General features: G+C 43.4%; 1 protein-coding gene across 1 annotated transcript; it reads right to left on the bottom strand.

Moving 5' to 3' along the window:
* Positions 1-14,529: 14,529 nt before the first annotated feature.
* LOC106577132 (protein phosphatase 1 regulatory subunit 3C-B) lies at positions 14,530-17,153 on the bottom strand. The gene is made up of 2 exons (XM_014154889.2): positions 16,955-17,153; positions 14,530-16,535 (listed from the first exon to the last, which is right to left on the bottom strand). Exons 1-2 carry the CDS (start codon positions 16,966-16,968, stop codon positions 15,560-15,562), a joined length of 990 nt encoding a protein of 329 aa, XP_014010364.2. The 5' UTR covers positions 16,969-17,153; the 3' UTR covers positions 14,530-15,559.
* Between the last annotated feature and the right edge of the window lie 2,058 nt (positions 17,154-19,211).

Genomic DNA, 19,211 nt, shown 5'->3' with positions numbered 1-19,211 from the left:
AGTAGATATTGTGCACCAATATTTAATTTTAAAAGCCTGTTGTATTAAATGAAGTGCCCTTTAGTATAGACCACATTGAACATTTTAAATATAATAAAGACTTGCTAATTTGACAAAATGTAACATTTTGACATGTTCCTCTGTGCATCCTCTGTGACTTCTAGGAACGTTTTAACCCACTTAACCCCATAATTTTCCACGTTCTCACCATCATTGCAAAGCACTTGTTATTTTGTTGCTTTGACAAAGTCATTTCTGAAGATAATTTATTTTGTGTGATTACTGATTCATTTTAAGATAAAACAAAACCTGTCCCTCATTCCCTGTTACATGGACTGAACTCTAGTTGTAATATGGTTGTAACGCCCTGGCCATAGAGAGGGGTTTTTTGTTCTTTATTTTGTTTAGACCTGGGTGTTACATTGGGTGGGCGTTCTATGTTCTGTTTCTATGTGTTTGTATTTCTTTGTTTTGGGCCGTGTGTGTGGCTCCCAAATCAGGCACAGCTGAAGTTCGTTGCTGTTGATTGGGAGTCACACATAAGTGCATGTTTTTCCGTTGGGGTTTTGTGGGTAATTGTTTCTGTTCAGTGTGTTAGCTGTCAGTACTGTTTAGCTGTCGGTTGTTTCTTGTTTTGTAGTTATATAGTGTTCTTTTTGAATTAAATTATGAACACTAACTCCGCTGCACCTTGGTCTTCTTCCGATGACAGCCGTTACAGAATTACCCACCAACAACTGACCAAGCAGCGGAGGAAGGAGAAGCGACAGGAGTACAGCTTGATGGACTCGTGGACATGGGAACAAATCCTGGACGGAGAGGGACCATGGACTCAGGCTGGGGATTATCGCCTCCCGCAGTGGGAGATTGAAGCGGCGAGAGCGGAGAGGCGATACTATGAGGAGAGAGAGCGCAACAAGCACGAGAGGCAGCCCCAATATTTTTTTGGGGGGGGCACACGGGACAGTCGGCGGAGCCGAGGTCGGAACCAGAGCCAGTCGGGCTGACATTGGAGGTGAGCGAGGGGTACAAGGCAGAGACTGTGACGGAGTTAATGGGGAAATTAAAGGAGAGAGAGATGAGAGAGCTGCTAGTGTGGTGCATAAGGCACGGCATTCGCCCTACGGAGCGTGTCGTGGAAATGATGTCACCTGAGGCAGCTCTCCATACTCGTCCTGAGGTGCGTGCTGGTTGTCTGGTGAAGACTGTGCCTGCGCCCAGAAACAGGCCTCCTGCATGTCTTCCCAGCCCTGCACGTCCTGTGCCTACGCCCAGAACCAGGCCACCTGCATGTCTTCCCATCCTGGTCAAGCCCATGCCTCCTCCACGGACCAGTCCTCCAGTGGGTCTCCCTATCCTGGTCAAGCCCGTGCCTCCTCTACGGACCAGTCCTCCAGTGGGTCTCCTCATCCTGGTCAAGCCCGTGCCTCCTCCTCGGACCAGTCCTCCAGTGGGTCTCCCCATCCTGGTTCGTCCTGTGCCTCCTCCAAGGACCAGTCCTCCGGTGGATCCCTCCACCCTGGTCTCTCCTGTCCCGCCTCCTCAGACCAGGCCTCCAGCGGGTCTCCCCAGCCTGGTGAGTCCAGGGCCTGCGCCCAGAGCCAGGCCTCCCTCATGTCTCCCCAGCCTGGTGAATCCTGCGCCGGATCTGCCAGGGTGGCCCGTCTGCCCGGAGCTGCCAGAGTGGCCCGTCTGCCCGGAGCTGCCAGAGTGGTCCGTCTGCCCGGATCAGCCAGAGTGGCCCGTCTGCCCGGAGCTGCCAGAGTGGCCCATCTGCCCGGATAAGCCAGAGTGGCCCGTCTGCCCGGATCAGCCAGAGTGGCCCGTCTGCCCGGATCAGCCAGAGTGGCCCGTCTGCCCGGATCAGCCAGAGTGGCCCGTCTGCCCAGATCAGCCAGAGTGGCCCGTCTGCCCGGATCAGCCAGAGTGGCCCGTCTGCCCGGATCAGCCAGAGTGGCCCATCTGCCCGGCGCAGCCATCGCCGCCCGCCAGCCGGGCGCAGCCATCGCCGCCCGCCAGCCGGGCGCAGCCAGGGTCGCCCGCCAGCCGGGCGAAGCCAGGGTCGCCCACCAGACCTTCGGCGCGGCCAGGTGCGCCACCCAAGAGGGCGACGCCAAGGGTGGGGCAGAGGTTACGTCCCGCACCTGAGCCACCGCCGTAAGAGGGCCCACCCAGACCCTCCCCTTCAGTGTCAGGTTTTGCGGCCGGAGTCCGCACCTTGGGGGGGGGGTACTGTAACGCCCTGGCCATAGAGAGGGTTTTTTTGTTCTTTATTTTGTTTAGACCAGGGTGTTACATTGGGTGGGCGTTCTATGTTCTGTTTCTATGTGTTTGTATTTCTTTGTTTTGGGCCGTGTGTGGCTCCCAAATCAGGCACAGCTGAAGTTCGTTGCTGTTGATTGGGAGTCACACATAAGTTCATGTTTTTCCGTTGGGGTTTTGTGGGTAATTGTTTCTGTTCAGTGTGTTAGCTGTCAGTACTGTTTAGCTGTCGGTTGTTTCTTGTTTTGTAGTTATATAGTGTTCTTTCTGAATTAAATTATGAACACTAACTCCGCTGCACCTTGGTCTTCTTCCGATGACAGCCGTTACAATGGTGAAACTATTTATTTTAAAATATATTTTTTTTTTCAAAAGAAACATTGAACATCTAATCATAGTGTAAAAGCAGGTTAGCCGGTTCTACTCTTTTTTGGACATTTTTGGGTGTTTTGTGGAGGAAAACTGAGTGGGTCAAGCATTAACCCGTCATCTCTGTTACCCATTGATAGAACATCTAGAAATGTCAATTCCTAACCATCTACACTGAACAAAAATATAAACGCAACATGCAACAATTTCAACTATTTTACTGAGTTACGGTTCATATAAGTAAATCAGTCAATTTAAATAAATTCATTAGGCCCTAATCTATGGATTTCACATGACTGGGCAGGGGTGCAGTCATGGGTGGGCCTGGGAGGGCATAGGTCTACCCACTTGGGAGCCAGGCCCAACCGATAAGAATTTGTTTTTCCCCACAAAAGGGCTTTATTACAGACAGAAATACAGTATGAGGATATATAAAGTTTCATCAGCTGTCCGGCTGGCTGGTCTCAGATGATCCCGAAGGTGAAGTAGCCGGATGTGGAGGTCCTGGGCTGGCGTGATTGCACATGGTCTGCGGTTGTGAGGCCAGTTGGACGTACTGCCAAATTCTCTAAAACAACGTTGGCTTATGGTAGAGAAATGAACACTACCTTCTCTGGCAACAAATGGTCACAAACAGGGATGTAAACAAATTTGTGCACCAAATTTGAAAGAAATAAGCTTTTTGGAAAATTTCTGGGATCTTTTATTTCAGCTCATGAAACATGGGACCAACACTTTATATGTTATGTTTATATTTTTGTTCAGTATCTCTTATCTCTAACCTCTTTTATCCATCAGCTATAGTATATTCTAGAATATTATTGTCTGAACTTTACACTTAAGTAATAAGTACTTCCATAGCATCTCATTCTATTGGAAAATAAATAATTTGTGACTGTCAGTTGCATCAGGGTTAACCTTGTTCCCAGGCACACAGGTGTCTAGTGCTCGAAACAGGAAATGCTTCTTACATACTTGGCACTAATTACATTCTTAGGTTACGTTTGCACAATTTGGCAGACATTTCTATAATTACCTATCTGGATCCTGAGACTGTCGACTCTGGCAGTAAGCTTCCCATTGAAGGTGGATGACATGCATCCAGAGAATGTGGAAGAGTCATGAAGGTCAAGCTGACATCAAGGAAGGATCGTCTTACCTTAGTGTCAGGGATTACCCTGGAAAAGACCAGTAACAACATCTATTTTTAGGATCAACTTCAGGTCTAGCGGAATGTGAGGCCATAAACATCCAGACACCTTCAGTTCTATGGCCTTTATAGGGTTAGATTGAACTGATTGAATTCAATGGCAGGACAGCCCAGATCATTCATTACTACCACAATCGTCATGATAATTTGTTATTATTTCTTATGTATGCCATGTCATACTGCATGCAACTTTGTTGGCATGTTTTCTTGAAGTTACAGTATATGAAATTAACTCAATGACTCATCTTCACAGGACTCCCCCGCAGCTTATCTGTCTTTGAGTTTGTCACTCAGAAATGTGGCATCCAAACTGCCTCGCAGATTGACTAATCAAATCAAAATCAAATCAAATCAAATGTATTTATATAGCCCTTCGTACATCAGCTGATATCTCAAAGTGCTGTACAGAAACCCAGCCTAAAACCCCAAACAGCAAGCAATGCATGTGAAAGAAGCACGGTGGCTAGGAAAAACTCCCTAGGAAAAACTCCCTAGAAAGGCAAAAAACCTAGGAAGAAACCTAGAGAGGAACCAGGCTATGAGGGGTGGCCAGTCCTCTTCTGGCTGTGCAGGGTGGATATTATAACAGAACATGGTCAAGATGTTAAAATGTTCATAAATGACCAGCATGGTCAAATAATAATAATCATAGTAGTTGTCGAGGGTAGCTGTACTATATAGCTAACTTACTGTAGCTGTATGTTTTCCTTCTTCTTAACAACTCATATGTTGGTTTGCATACAGTTTTTGGTGAAGTATAGATTATTCAGATCAACTGTCACTGAAACCAGGTTTATGATCTGTCTGTAAGAACAGTATTGGACTCCTCGGTGCTGCAGTGGCTAGAATGAAACACCTCATAAAACTGGTCTAAATGGCCAGGGAAGTAATTTACGCAGAACATTAATGGAAGTGAACACCATGAAAATGTTACTTTCATGAATAACTATTTGAAAAATGTATTTGTCACGGGGCAAGAGGAACTAGTTTCCATTGGGCTTGTTAAACTGGTACCTATCAGATACAGAGGACCCTGAACACATTTTACTGTGTTGGCCAGGTAAACCAGGCGAAATACTGTCATAGCCAGAACCAACTACTGAAACAATACCTCTTTTGTCTTCTTTTTTTAGATGGACTCCAAATAGTTTCAGCCCAGGGACTGGAGACAGGGGAAGGAGGGAGTGACATGGTTGAGCAAACAACCCCCCCCCCCCCACGCCTTACTCAAAGTTGACCTATTTTTTACTGTGGGGTTAGAAATCCAAACAGGCTGCAATAGACAACACTGAAGCTTGTCCCAGGATATTTCCAGCGTGTTTGCAAGGTTAACCAATGTTACATTATTGGTATTTGCAGTGTCTCCGTTTTTGGATAATAAAATGTAAATGCAAGGTAAACCTAGAATCTAACCTAAAATATGTGATGGGTTAGGTGCAGGCTTTTAAGATTTGAGGTATGGAATGCTTCATCATAATACAGCTGTATCACTTCATTATTGTAATGTATTTGGCTTTAGATTGACTGCTATTCACCAGTGTGCAGGCAGGCCTGCCATGCACTTAACAGCATGGGCCCCTTCTGTAAATTTCAACCGACACTGTATGAAGGTAGATTAGTTGTGGCATTCAGTTCTCATGGTGCAGTGTCCCTATTTCTCATGGTGCAGAGCCCTTTTTTGCTGTGCTGTAATGAAAAAACGACCATAACATCACATAAGTAAGCTCATACGAGACTGTGGAGATGACTGTGGTTAAGATGATATGGCGATGCAGTGGATAGCTGGCGTTTTATGGGCTCCTGACCAATTCTGCTATTTTGTGTTTTTTTTTTATGCTGATCTTTTTTTTTATGCTGATCTTTTTTTGTACATAATGCCTCCAATGACAAAAAATGGCTTCTGGACATCAGAACAGCGATCACTAACCTCGATTTGGATGAAAATCCCTACTTCAACGAGTCGGCGGCTGTAGACATTCTGCTTACTACTGACCAACACCTAATCCCCAGGGTGAAAAAGAGGCAGGCGAGGTGGCCTAACAAGATTACGTCGGCGAACAAATAGACCATCATTGCCCTCTGTTCTGTTGGTGAATGTACAGTTACTGGAGAACAAACTGAATAAACTCCATTTGAGACCATCCTATCAATGGGACAAAACTCTTGATCACCTTTCTCCACACATACAAGGCTCAGATTCACTATGGCAAATCTGACCATAACTCTATGCTTCTGATTCCTGCTTACAAGCAAAAACTCAAAACAGGAAGTACCAGCGTCTCACTCAATATGGAAGTGGTCTGATGAAGCGGATGCTAAGTTACAGGACTGTTCTGAATATGTTCCGGGATTCATCAGATATCATTGAGAAGTTTACCACATCAGTCACCGGCTTCCTTAATAAGTGCATTGAAGATGTCATCCCCACAGTGACCATATGTACATATCCCAACAAGAAGTCATGGATTACAGGCAACATCCGCACTGAGCTAAAGGCTGCTGCTTTCAAGGAGCGGAACACTAATCCAGACGCTAATAAGAAATCCCGCTATGACCTCCAATGACACATTAAACAGGCAAAGCATCAATACAGGACTAAGATCAAATCCTACTATGCTGGCTCTGACGCTCGTCGGATGTGACAGGGCTTGCAAACTATCACAGATTACAAAGGGAAACCCAGCCGCGAGCTGCCCAGTGACGCAAGCCTACCAGACGAGCTACAGTGCCTTCAGAAACTATTCACACCCCTTCACTTACAGTCTGAATATTAAATTGATTAAATTGAGATTTTGTGTTGCTGGCCTACACACAATACCCCATAATGTCAAAGTGTAATTAAGTTTTTCACATTTTTTACAAATGAATTCAAAATGAAACGCTGAAATGTCTTGAATCAATAAGCATTCGACCCCTTTGTTATGGCAAGCCTAAAAACATGTGCTTAACAAGTCACAATAAGTTGCATGGACTCACTCTATGTGCAAAAATTGTGTTTAACATGATTTTTGAATGACTACCACACAAACAATTATCTGTAAGGTCCCTCAGTCGAGCAGTGAATTTAAAACACAAAGACCAGGGAGGTTTCCAATGCTTCGCAAAGTAGGGCACCTATTGGTAGATGTGTAAAAAATAAAAAATAAACACTGAATATCCGTTTGAACATGGTGAAGTTACACTTTGGATATTTTCTTTATTTGTATTTTTTATTTAACCTTTATTAAACCAGGTAAAACCCATTGAGGTTAAAAACCTATTTTGCGAGGGTGACCTGGCAAGAAGAGAAAACAGGGAATTAGCAGCGTGTCCATAAAACCTTACAGAAAAATACAGAATACACACAAAAGATAAAGTGTCACAACTTATCAATTCACCAGTCACTACAAAGATACAGGTGTCCTTCCTAACTCAGTTGCCAGTTTGGAAGGAAACCACTCTGGGATTTCACCATGAGGCCAATGGTGACTTTAAAACAGAGTTTAATTGATGTAATATGGCTGTAAAAAAGTTTAATGGCTGTGATAGGAAAAAACTGAGGATGGATCAACAACATGCTACCCCTTAAAAAATAAATAAATAATACTTTTTTTAAACAACATGCTACCAGTTTTGGTGTTTCCATTAGTATTTTGAGGTAGCACGTTAGCGTGTAGGGCTCATCGATTGGTGTCACCTCGTTAGTAAGTAAATGCTGGTTTGTCCATCTCATTAGTCGGAAGGTGTTTCACCTGTGCTAGCCCAGGTGCTATTTAAGAGTGGCTGGCACAGCGCTCCAGTTGAGCGTGAGAGATGTTGGGAGAGCTATGCTTCAGCTGAGCTGAGCTGAGCTGAGCTGAGCTGAGCTGAGCTGAGCTGAGCTGAGCTGAGCTTTCGAGTGCAACCTATTTAAGTTTGAAAGAAGCCTGATTTTTGTTGTTTCCACTTGTTTGTTTTGCTCCATATTATTTTTACTCCCTATCTTAAATTGTGGATTCTTCTTTTAGTTGGCCTTTTCCTGAATTGGCCGAGTTACAGTTTTGAGTTAAATCTACTTGAAAATCTATGGCAAGACCTGAAAATGGTTGTCTAGCAATGATCAACAATGAATTTGACAGAGCTTGAAGAATTTTGAAAAGAATAAAGGGCAAAATGCTGCACAATTCAGATGTGGAAAGCTCTTACCAAGAAAGATTGTAATCGTTGCAAAAGGTGCTTCTACAAAGTATTGACTCAGGGGTGTGAGCATTTCATGTTCAATAAATTTACAAATATGTCTAAAAACATGTTTTCACTTTGCCATTATGGGTTATTGTGTGTACTGTAGATGGGTGAGATTTTTTTTTTTTTTTTAATCAATTTTAAATTCAGGCTGTAACACAACAAAATGTGGGTAAGTCAAGAGGTATGAATACTTTCTGAAGGCACTGTAAATGCCTTCTATGCTCGCTTCGAGGCAATTAACACTGAACCATGCACGAGAGCACCAGCTGTTCCGGACAACTGTGTGATCTCGCTCGCCGTAGCCGATGTAAGTAGGACCTTAACATTCACAAGGCCGCGGGGCCAGGTGGATTAAATGGACGCGTACTCAGAGCATGCGCTGATCAGCTGGTAAGTGTCTTCACTGGCATTTTCAACCTCTCCCTGACCATGTCTATGTTTCAAGCAGACCACCATAGTCCCTGTGCCCAAGAACGCCAAGGTAACCTGTGCAAATGACAATCGCCCCAAGCTCATCACTAAGCTCAGGACCCTGGGACTGAACACCTCCCTCTGCAACTGGATCCTGGACTTCCTGACGGGCCGTGCTCAGGTGCTGAGGGTAGGCAACAACGCATCCGCCACGCTAACTCTCAACACGGGGGCCCCTCAGGGGTACATGCCTGTACTCACTGTTCACCCAAGACTGCATGGCCACGCATGACTCCATCACCATCATTAAGTTTGCTGACAACACAACGGTGCTATGCCTGATCACCAACGACGATGAGACAGCCTATAGGGAGGAGGTCAGTGATAAAAACCTTTCCCTCAACGTCAGCAAGACAAAGGAGCCGAGCACCCCCCCATCCACATCGACGGAGCTGTAGTGTAGCAGGTCGAGAGCTTCAAGTTCCTCAGTGTCCACATCATTAACACGGTCCACACACATCAACACAGTCGTGAAGAAGTCACGACAATGCCTCTTCCCCCTCAGGAGGCTGAAAATAAATGGCATGGGCCCTCAGATCTTCTAAAAGTTATACAGCTGCACCATTGAGAACAAGCATATTGACGGGCTGTATCACCGCTTGGTATGGCAACTGCTTGGCATCTGACCACAAGGTGTTACAGAGGGTAATGCGTACAGCCCAGTACATCACTGGGGCCGAGCTCACTGCCATCCAGGACCTCTATACCAGGCGGTGTCAGAAGAAGGCCCTAAACATTGTCAAAGACTCCAGCCACCCAAGTCATGAACTGTTCTCTCTGCTACTGTACGGAAAGTGGTACCGATGCCCCATATCTGGACCCAACAGGACCTTGAACAGCTTCTACTAGTCATTTAAAAAAATTATTTAACCATTATTTAACTAGGCAAATCAGAACAAATAATGACGGCCTAGCATAAGGCCTCCTGCGGGGACAGGGTCTCGGATTAAAAATACAAATTTGTTAAATAAAAATATAGGACAAAACACATCACGATAAGAGAGACAACACAACACTACATAAAGAGAGACCTAAGACAACAACATAGCAGGGCAGCAACACATGACAACATAGCATGGTAGCAACACAACATGACGACAACATGGCAGCAGCAGAGCATGGACATGGTAGCAGGACAAAACAGGGTACAAACATTACTTGGCACAGACAACAGCACAAAGGGCAAGAAGGTAGAGACAACAATACATCAAGCAAAGCAGACACAACTGTCAGTAAGAGTGTCCATTATTGAGTCTTTGAATGAAGAGATTGAGATAAAACTATCCAGTTTGAGTGTTTGTTGCAGCTCGTTCCAGTCGCTAGCTGCAGCAAACTGAAAAGATGAGCGACCCAGACTGCTAGATAGTTAACCAAATAGCTACCCGGACTATCTGCATTGCCTCCCCTTTGCACTAACTCTTTTGACTCATCACATACACTGCTAATGCTTATTATCTATCCTGTTGCATAGTCGCTTTACCCCTACCCATATGTACATACACTATATGTACAAAAGTATGTGGACACCCCTTCAAATTAGTGGATTCGGCTATTTCAGCCACACCCGTTCCTGACAGGTGCATAAAATCAAGCACACAGCCATACAATCTCCATAGACAAACATTGGCAGTAGAATGTCCTTACTGAAGAGCTCAGTGACATTCAACATGGCACCGTCATTGAATGCCAGCTTTCCAATAAGTCAGTTGGTCTAATTTCTACCGAGTTCCAAATTGCCTCTGGAAGCAACGTCAGCACAAGAACTGTTCGTCGGTAGCTTCATGAAATGGGTTTCCACGGCCGAGCAGCTTCACACAAGCCTAAGATCACCATGCGCAATGCCAGGCGTTGGCTGGAGTGATGTAAAGCTTGCCGCCTTTGAACTCTGGAGCAGTGGAAACACGTTCTCTGGAGTGATGAATCCCACTTTGCCATCTGAATCACACTTTGCCATCTGACAGTCCGATGGAAGAATCTGGGTTTGGCGGATGCCAGGAGAACGCTACCTGCCCCAATGCATAGTGCCAACTGTAAAGTTGGGTTGAGAAGGAATAATGTTCTGGGGCTGTTTTTCATGTTTCGGGCTAGGCCTTTTAGTTCCAGTAAAGGGAATTTTTTACGCTACAGTGTAAAATGACATTCTAGATGAGGGAAGGCCCTTTCCTGTTTCAGCATGACAATTCCCCGGTGCACAAAGCGAGGTCCATACTGAAATAGTTTGTCGAGATCAGTATGGAAGAACTTGACAGGCCTGCACAGAGCCCTGACCTGAATTGGAATGCAGAGTGCGAGCCAGGTCTAATCGCCCACATCAGTGCCTGACCTCACCAATGCTCTTATGGCTGAATGGAAGCAAGTCCCCGCAGCAATGTTCCAACATCTAGTCGAAAGCCTTCCCAGAAGAGTGGAAGCTGTTAATGCAGCAAAGCGGTGACCAACTCCATAAAAATGTCCATGATATTGGAATGAGATGTTCGATTAGCAGGTGTCCACATACCTTTGGTCATGTAGTGTATATATACCTCAATTACCTCATACCACATCGACTCGGTACTGGTACCCCATGTACAGTTGAAGTCGGAAGTTTACATACACTTATGTTGGAGTCATTAAAACTCGTTTTTCAACCACTCCACAAATGTCTTGTTAACTATAGATTTGGCAAGTCGGTTAGGACATCTACATCTACTATTTTTTCCAACATTTGTTTACAGACAGATTATTTCACTTATAATTCACAGTATCACAATTCCAGTGGGTCAGAGGTTTACATATATAATTTGACTGTGCCTTTAAACAGCTTGGAAAATTCCATAAAATTATGTCATGGCTTTAGAAGCTTCTGATAGGCTACTTGACATTGTTTGAGTCAATTGAAGTTGTACCTGTGGATGCATTTCAAGGCCTACCTTCAAACTCAGTGCCTCTTTGCTTGACATCATGGGAAAATCTAAAGAAATCCGCCAAGACCTCAGAAAAGAATTGTAGACCTCCACAAGTCTGGTTCATCCTTGGGAGCAATTTCCAAACACCTGAAGGTACCACGTTCATCTGTACAAACAATAGTACGCAAGTATAAACACCATGGGACCACACAGCCGTCATACCGCTTAGGAAGGAGACGCGTTCTGTCTCCTAGAGATGAACGTACTTTGGTGCGAAAAGTGCAAATCAATCCCAGAACAACAGCAAACGACCTTGTGAAGATGCTAGAGGAAACAGGTACAAAAGTATCTATATCCACAGTAAAACGAGTCCTATATCAACATAACCTGACAGGCCACTCAGCAAGGAAGAAGCCACTGCTCCAAAACCGCCAGACTAAAAAAGCCAGACTACGGTTTGCAACTGCACATGGGGACAAAGATCGTACTTTTTGGAGAAATGTCTTCTGGTCTGATGATACAAAAATAGAATGGTTTGGCCATTATGACCATAATTATGTTTGGAAGAAAAAGGGGGACGCTTGCAAGCCGAAGAACACCATCCCAACCGTGAAGGACAGGGGTGGCAGCAACATGTTGGGGGGGTGCTTTGCTGCAGGAGGGACTGGTGCACTTCACAAAATAGATGGCATCATGAGGGAGGAAAATGATGTGGATATATTGAAGCAATATCTCAAGACATCAGTCAGGAAGTTGAAGCTTGGTCACAAATGGGTCTTCCAAATGGACAATGACCCCAAGCATACTTCTAAAGTTGTGGAAAAATGGCTTAAGGACAACGAAGTCAAGGTATTGGATTGGCCATCACAAAGCCCTGACCTCAATCCTATAGATTTGTTTTAGGCAGAACTGCAAAAGTGTGTGCGAGCAAGGAGGTCTACAAACCTGACTCAGTTACACCAGCTCTGTCAGGAGGAATGGGCCAAAATTCACCCAACTTATTGTGGAAAGCTTGTGGAAGGCTACCCAAAACGTTTAAAAGCAATGATACCAAATACTAGTTGAGTGTATGTAAACTTCTGACCCACTGGGAATGTGATGAAAGAAATAAAAGCTGAAATAAATAATTCTCTCTACTATTATTCTGACATTTCACATTCTTAAAATAAAGTGGTGATCCTAACTGACCTAAGACAGGGAATTTTTACTAGGATTAAATGTCAGGAATTGTGAAAAACTGAGTTTAAATGTTAAATGTTTTCCTTGGAACAGACTGGATGGAACAATGTGTCTGGATAGAATTCCTTACCTATTATTGTCAGAAGTGAGTTCTCTGTTCAACACAATGTTTTATTTGTAAAGTTATGAAAAATAGTATTTTGGTTCCACCAGAATTTCAGAGAAAATAATGAATCTCTTCTTATCAACCTCCCACCCCTTGTTATGAACCACCACAATTCTATTTTCATGTCTGGATGATGGCATAACACACCATGTTGTAAATACCAACATCTACACCTGGTCTAGGTAAATTTTGTAGGTGTGATCCATTGCAAACCTCTTCAGTTTTAGTGCTGTGTTTATGAACTGCATATTAACGATATGTTTCTATTATATCTGCAATTGAATGGTGTGTGGGTTAATGTGCCTTGTGAGATTTTAATGAACTATCCTCTATCATAGATAACACTGAGTAGAGCACGCAAAGGCTCCTTGGTTCACAGTATGATGAAACAAATTATGTCCAACTGTATAGCTGGAACAGTTCAAAAATACAATTTACAAATCAAATTAGATGCATAAAATTGTGCCTTGAGGACTCCTTATGAAAACAGTTTTTATCAATAAAACTACTGTCTCCTGCACCCACAGGACAAAAAACCTTCACCAGGTGAACATGTAGGTTATATTTGTATTGGTTGTGGACCTCTGTTCAAAACACACAACTATTTTTTTGTTTTCATGCACCTAGTCCCAGGGAAAGATTACCTTAAAAGGGTCTGTTTTTAGCATATTATTCTACAGATGTAGGATCGTAATTTGAGCCAGTTTGCTACAGCAGGAAAATAATCCGGCAGCAACAGGAAATGTGAATTATTATGTTGGTTCAAGTCCGAAATTTAAAAGTACAAATTACAGACTTCAGAAGCCTTTTTAAACCTCAAATACACCACAAGTTTCAAATGCCTTGCATTGCATGAAAGTTCTACTGGAACCGGGTGATCAAATTAAGATCCTACATCTGTAAATGGAAGGTGTCCATTGCTTTTGCGTTCTTATTGCATAATTTATATCAGGTTAACCTCAAGTAGTCATCAGTGCTCCGTTAATATTTCACTTACAGTATGTTTGGCATGTGCGGTTTACTGGATGTTTCAAGGCGAGTCTGATATGATATACAGTAGTGAATGCTTCTCGTGTTTTTTTGACAGTAATGCCTCTTGCAGGAAGATATTTTGTGTCATCCTCCATAATACAAAGGCTGATGTTTATCAGGAAGTTTCAGGATATTGGTATCATTCAGGGGCTGGTGAGCAGTCTTATCCTGAGGGCTCTTCCTGTTGAGGCAGAGGAGTTATGTGTCCTGCTGGGTATGATTCTGCACAGGAAACTGACTGGAGTCAAAGAACACTTTAATTTACATTCCACTGACAAAATAATGCATGGGCACATCACTACCTCTGAAAGAAGAGAAGGATGAGAATATAACTCGGTTCACCTTGTCCCCTGTAAATGTATGAAGTTATTTATGTAATAACCAATGACACACTGAAACTTGAAGGCTCCCCTATTGTGTGAACTAGCTATGTAATATCCAGCTGTGTGTATCCACACTGCTCTAACACCAAGGTGACGCAAGACTGGAGTTTCCTTTCAGCACTCCTCTGGCATGAGCGGTCAACAGCCAGCTATTTGTCATGCTGCTGACCAAGGTGTAAAATGGAATCTGTAGTAGGGGTATGACCCTCTCCGGAATCTGTAGTAGGGGTATAACCCTCTCCGATGCCTCACAGTCAAAGCCAGCTGTTTAAAATGTGTCAGTGACACGAAGAGAGCTTTGCCATTTTTAGAACCTGCATTGTGGCATACCCCTCAAGAGGTAATGAAAAAGTGACTGGGGATCATGAATGTTTTGTACAATATAACATTTTATTTCTAAAAGGATTACACTTTAAGCACATGAGCACAATGACCAACCTTTTCTCACAGTAATAAAATAAAATAGTGTACATACATACTTCAGCCACACCACTGCTCAACACACACCAGATTTACACTTATAGAAATAAGAATAATCACCATTCATAGAGCCCAGTTAAACAGAATAGGTCCACCACAAGGCACAGTTCTGTAATACTGACTTAACAGTATCATGGCACTTATTGAGAAAGAAAAACATACCAGCATTAACCCCTGTATGAGACAACAGGCCGTGATAATTACATTTCCTGATTGTATCTTATCAATACAACTTCACATTGCATCAAATACAATAATAAGCATTTGAAAAGAGATACATGAGACAGCAATGTTGAGAAATCAAATGACACGAATCTCGAATAAAAACATATTTTGAAGGTACAAAGGAAGTTGAAGGTGCATTTTATCATTTGCCTTATTTACTGAGAAATTCATTTACATTTGTATTTCATTTTTTCACAGATGGATGATACCACTCTTACCCTTCAATATGAAGGACATCCCATTGGTCCAATCCCACCACATACTGTATATATGGAAATCAGGAAGTTCATCTCAATTAGTGCATTTGCTTACGGAAATTCCAACCCTGAAAATGGGCTTATAACAGGTTACAAATTGTCAAACTTAAATGTCAATGGGTATTTGTTTTTTAACAGGCATGATATTGAGAAGGCACTAAATAACTTTACACAAGAATCACATGTAAAATAAAACAAACATCAATTGCCTCTGTCTCTCTGATCATATTAAGAAAGTATCTCTATGGTAACCAAATAGCAGTAGAAACGAGCCATGGTCCATATTTCTATACACTTTTTATTTATTGATGTGCTTCATTGCATTCAAAGCAGCTATTGACATTTTAAGGTAAGTTATGTAACTAGTACTGCTATCCCTCTGCTCCAAGTCTATCCCTGTTATAACTATTCACTGTAGCTGATTGTCTTCCCTAATTTCACCAGTAGTTGACACCATTCTCAATTCGGCCCCAGCTTTGCAACCCAGGAAAGAGTCCACTTGATGAGCGTGGACTTCCAAACTGGTCAAACCCCATCTCCAGTAGTTTACTGGAGTTCTTGTGCTCTTTTGGTTTGTTACGCTCAACAGGGGTTTTGGGAAGTGTTTTCACATCCTCTCCATTCCACCCAATTGGTTTGAGAATGTAGTTTTTCCCGTCATTATTGTCCCAGAAAACCTGGTCTTTGCTTTTGAAGCATATGCAGAATTCGACTCTGTTATAAGGAGGTACGTAACGGGGCAGTTTGAAGAAAAAGGCGAATGTGTCTGTGTCCTGGCAACTGTAGATGTTGTTCATAAAGGTGCAGTCAATGTCTGTGTAGGTTTTCCATGAGTCAACAGTTACCCGAACATGGACAGATTTCTCAAAGCCAAGGTTTCGGACTTTCACGGTGCCTGTGAGTGACTTGTCCTGCAGTGTGCAGTTTTCCAGGCACACAGAGTTCTTCAACAGCCGGTTCCGGAAGGCCAGATAGTCTGCAGCGGGTTGGGGAAAGTCCAGTGCCAGGCTTCGCTTGGTGCTGATCTTCAGCTCCATGGTGGCATTTTCCAGGTCTATGAGGTCAAATTGAAAGTTGGACAGCATGGGCTCCTCATCAAACTTTGAAAAGACGTGGATGGCTGTGAGGGACATGCCTTTGGAGTCGGCAAAGACCACACTCTTCTTGCCCTTTGAGGTCTTCATGGTTGTCTTGGGGCTCTTCCAGACCAGACTGGGGGCCTCCAGTGACCTCTGGGAGCTGATGCAGGGCCGTAGGGGCTTGTAGTGGTTTGCCCGGTTCCTGGCCCTCAAGTCCTCATGGGAACTGAGGAAGCTCCGGAGAGGTGGCGAGTGTGTGATGTACATCCGCATAGCGATGTCTACAGGCATAACAGGAACCGGCATTGCTGATGAATTTAATACGTGGAGGACCCTGAGGAAGGAGGAACAATCAATATGTTATCTTCTTTTGAGGTCCTCGAATGTGTTCATCTAAATGTGTTCATTATGCACGTCACTATATTATACAGGTCAATATCTAGGTACATAACGGGGCCCCGTTACATACCTACTAAATGTATGGTTTTTTAGTCTCATGATATTACATGGCAGTCAACATTTTTGGAAGAACATCTACTTCACCAGAAAAGTTGTTGCCAACCATAAATTTTTGTTCAGCTCACATGATTGTGCTATTCCTAAAATCTAAATGAAAACCAAAACATTTGTAAAATGATCAATACAAGATTTTATTCTGCTTACAAATTGAGAACCCATGCAAATGAGTTATTGCCTTGAACTGCAAACATCTACTGTAAGGCTACATTTAAACACAAAAACAATGATCCTTACCTCGTGGCACTCATTTGAAAAATAAAGAGAGAGGTTCCAAGACAATGATGATTGAACAAGATATGCTTTAAAATGTACTGTAATAACTAGTTTTGTTCAAGTATCTTGTCATGAATTCATAACTTGCAGTCAGTAGTGTTGAGCAGGCATGCCCCCCTTGCTCTCTCTGCAGTTCAGTCTCCCAATGCATGAGAGCCAGTGATTTCAACTGCCATTTTGAGTCAATTTGCATATTTTTCTCACATAGTTTCTCAAACAACCAATGAAAGATCTGAGGAGTTTAGCTTCAACCAATCAGAGCAAATATGTCTTGGTCTCTAGCCAATCCACATGGAGTTTTGTATTTAAGGGGGGCCAGTTTGGATTCCTCATACTGACACTTTCTATTTGAGAATCATTGTAGACCTCTGCTGGTATTGATGATGTGCTGCAGCCAATTCTCTATTTCTGGTTTATGTGTTTAAAAGGGGATACCTAGTCAGTTGTACAACTGAATGCATTCAACTGAAATGTGTCTTAATTATTTAATTTAATTTATTTTATTTCACCTTTATTTAACCAGGTAGGCGAGTTGAGAACAAGTTCTCATTTACAATTGCGACCTGGCCAAGATAAAGCAAAGCAGTTTGACATATACAACAACACAGAGTTACACATGGAGTAAAACATATAGTCAATAATACAGTAGAAAAATAAGTCTATATACAATGTGAGCAAATAAGGTGAGATAAGGGCGGTAAAGGCGAAAAAAGGCCATGGTGGCGAAGTACATACAATATAGCAAGTAAAACACTGGAATGGTAGATTTGCAGTGGAAGAAAGTGTAAAGTAGAAATAGAAATAATGGGGTGCAAAGGAGCTAAATAAATAAATACAGTAGTTGTTTGGACTTAATTATAGATGGGCTATGTACAGCTGCAGTAATCTGTGAGCTGCCCTGACAGCTGGTGCTTAAAGCTAGTGAGGGAGATAAGTGTTTCCAGTTTCAGAGATTTTTGTAGTTCATTCCAGTCATTGGCAGCAGAGAACTGTAAGGAGAGGCGGCCGAAGGAGGAATTGGCATTGGGGGTGACCAGTAAGATATACCTGCTGGCGCGCGTGCTACAGGTGGGTGCTGCTACGGTGACCAGCGAGCTGAGATAAGGGGGAACTTTACCTAGCAGGGTCTTGTAGATGACCTGGAGCCAGTGGGTTTGGTGACGAGTATGAAGCGAGGGTCAGCCAACGAGAGCATACAGGTCGCAGTGGTGGGTAGTATATGGGGCTTTGGTGACAAAACGGATGGCACTGTGATAGACTGCATCAAGTTTATTGAGTAGGGTATTGGAGGCTATTTTGTAAATGACATCGCTGAAGTCGAGGATCGGTAGGAGGGTCAGTTTTACGAGGGTATGTTTGGCACCATGAGTGAAGGATGCTTTTTTGCGAAATAGGAAGCCAATTCTAGATTTAACTTTGGATTGGAGATGTTTGATGTGAGTCTGGAAGGAGAGCTTAGTCTAACCAGACACCTAGGTATTTGTAGTTGTCCACATATTCTAAGTCAGAACCGTCCAGAGTAGTGATGCTGGACGGGCGGGCAGGTGTAGGAGCGATCGGTTGAAGAGCATGCATTTAGTTTTACATGTATTTAAGAGCAGTTGGAGGCCACGGAAGGAGCGTTGTATGGCATTGAAGGTCGTCTGGAGGGTTGTTAACACAGTGTCCAAAGAAGGGCCAGAAGTATACAGAATGGTGTTGTCTACGTAGAGGTGGATCAGAGACACACCAGCAGCAAGAGCGACATCATTGATGTATACAGAGAAGATAGTCGGCCCAAGAATTGAACCCTGTGGCATCCCCATAGAGACTGCCACAGGTCCGGACAACAGGCCCTCCGATTTGACACACTGAACTCTATCAGAGAAGTAGTTGGTGAACCAGGCGAGGCAATCATTTGAGAGTCCAAGACTATTGAGTCTGCCGATGAGGATGTGGTGATTGACAGAGTCGAAAGCCTTGGCCAGGTCAATGAATACGGCTGCACAGTATTTTCTTATCGATGGCGGTTAAGATATCGTTTAGGACCTTGAGCATGGCTGAGGTGTACCCGTGACCAGCTCTGAAACCAGATTGCATAGCGGAGAAGGTGCGGTGGGATTCGAAATGGTCGGTAATCTGTTTGTTTACTTGGCTTTTGAAGACCTTAGAAAGGCAGGGTAGGATAGATATAGGTCTATAACAGTTTGGGTCAAGAGTGTCCCCCCCTTTCAAGAGA

The sequence above is a fragment of the Salmo salar genome, chromosome ssa18 (assembly GCF_905237065.1).
Source record: "Salmo salar chromosome ssa18, Ssal_v3.1, whole genome shotgun sequence".
Taxonomy (NCBI): Eukaryota; Metazoa; Chordata; class Actinopteri; order Salmoniformes; family Salmonidae; genus Salmo; species Salmo salar.
Note: the sequence above shows the minus strand (reverse complement) of the source record. Positions and strands in the feature narration are given on the sequence as shown.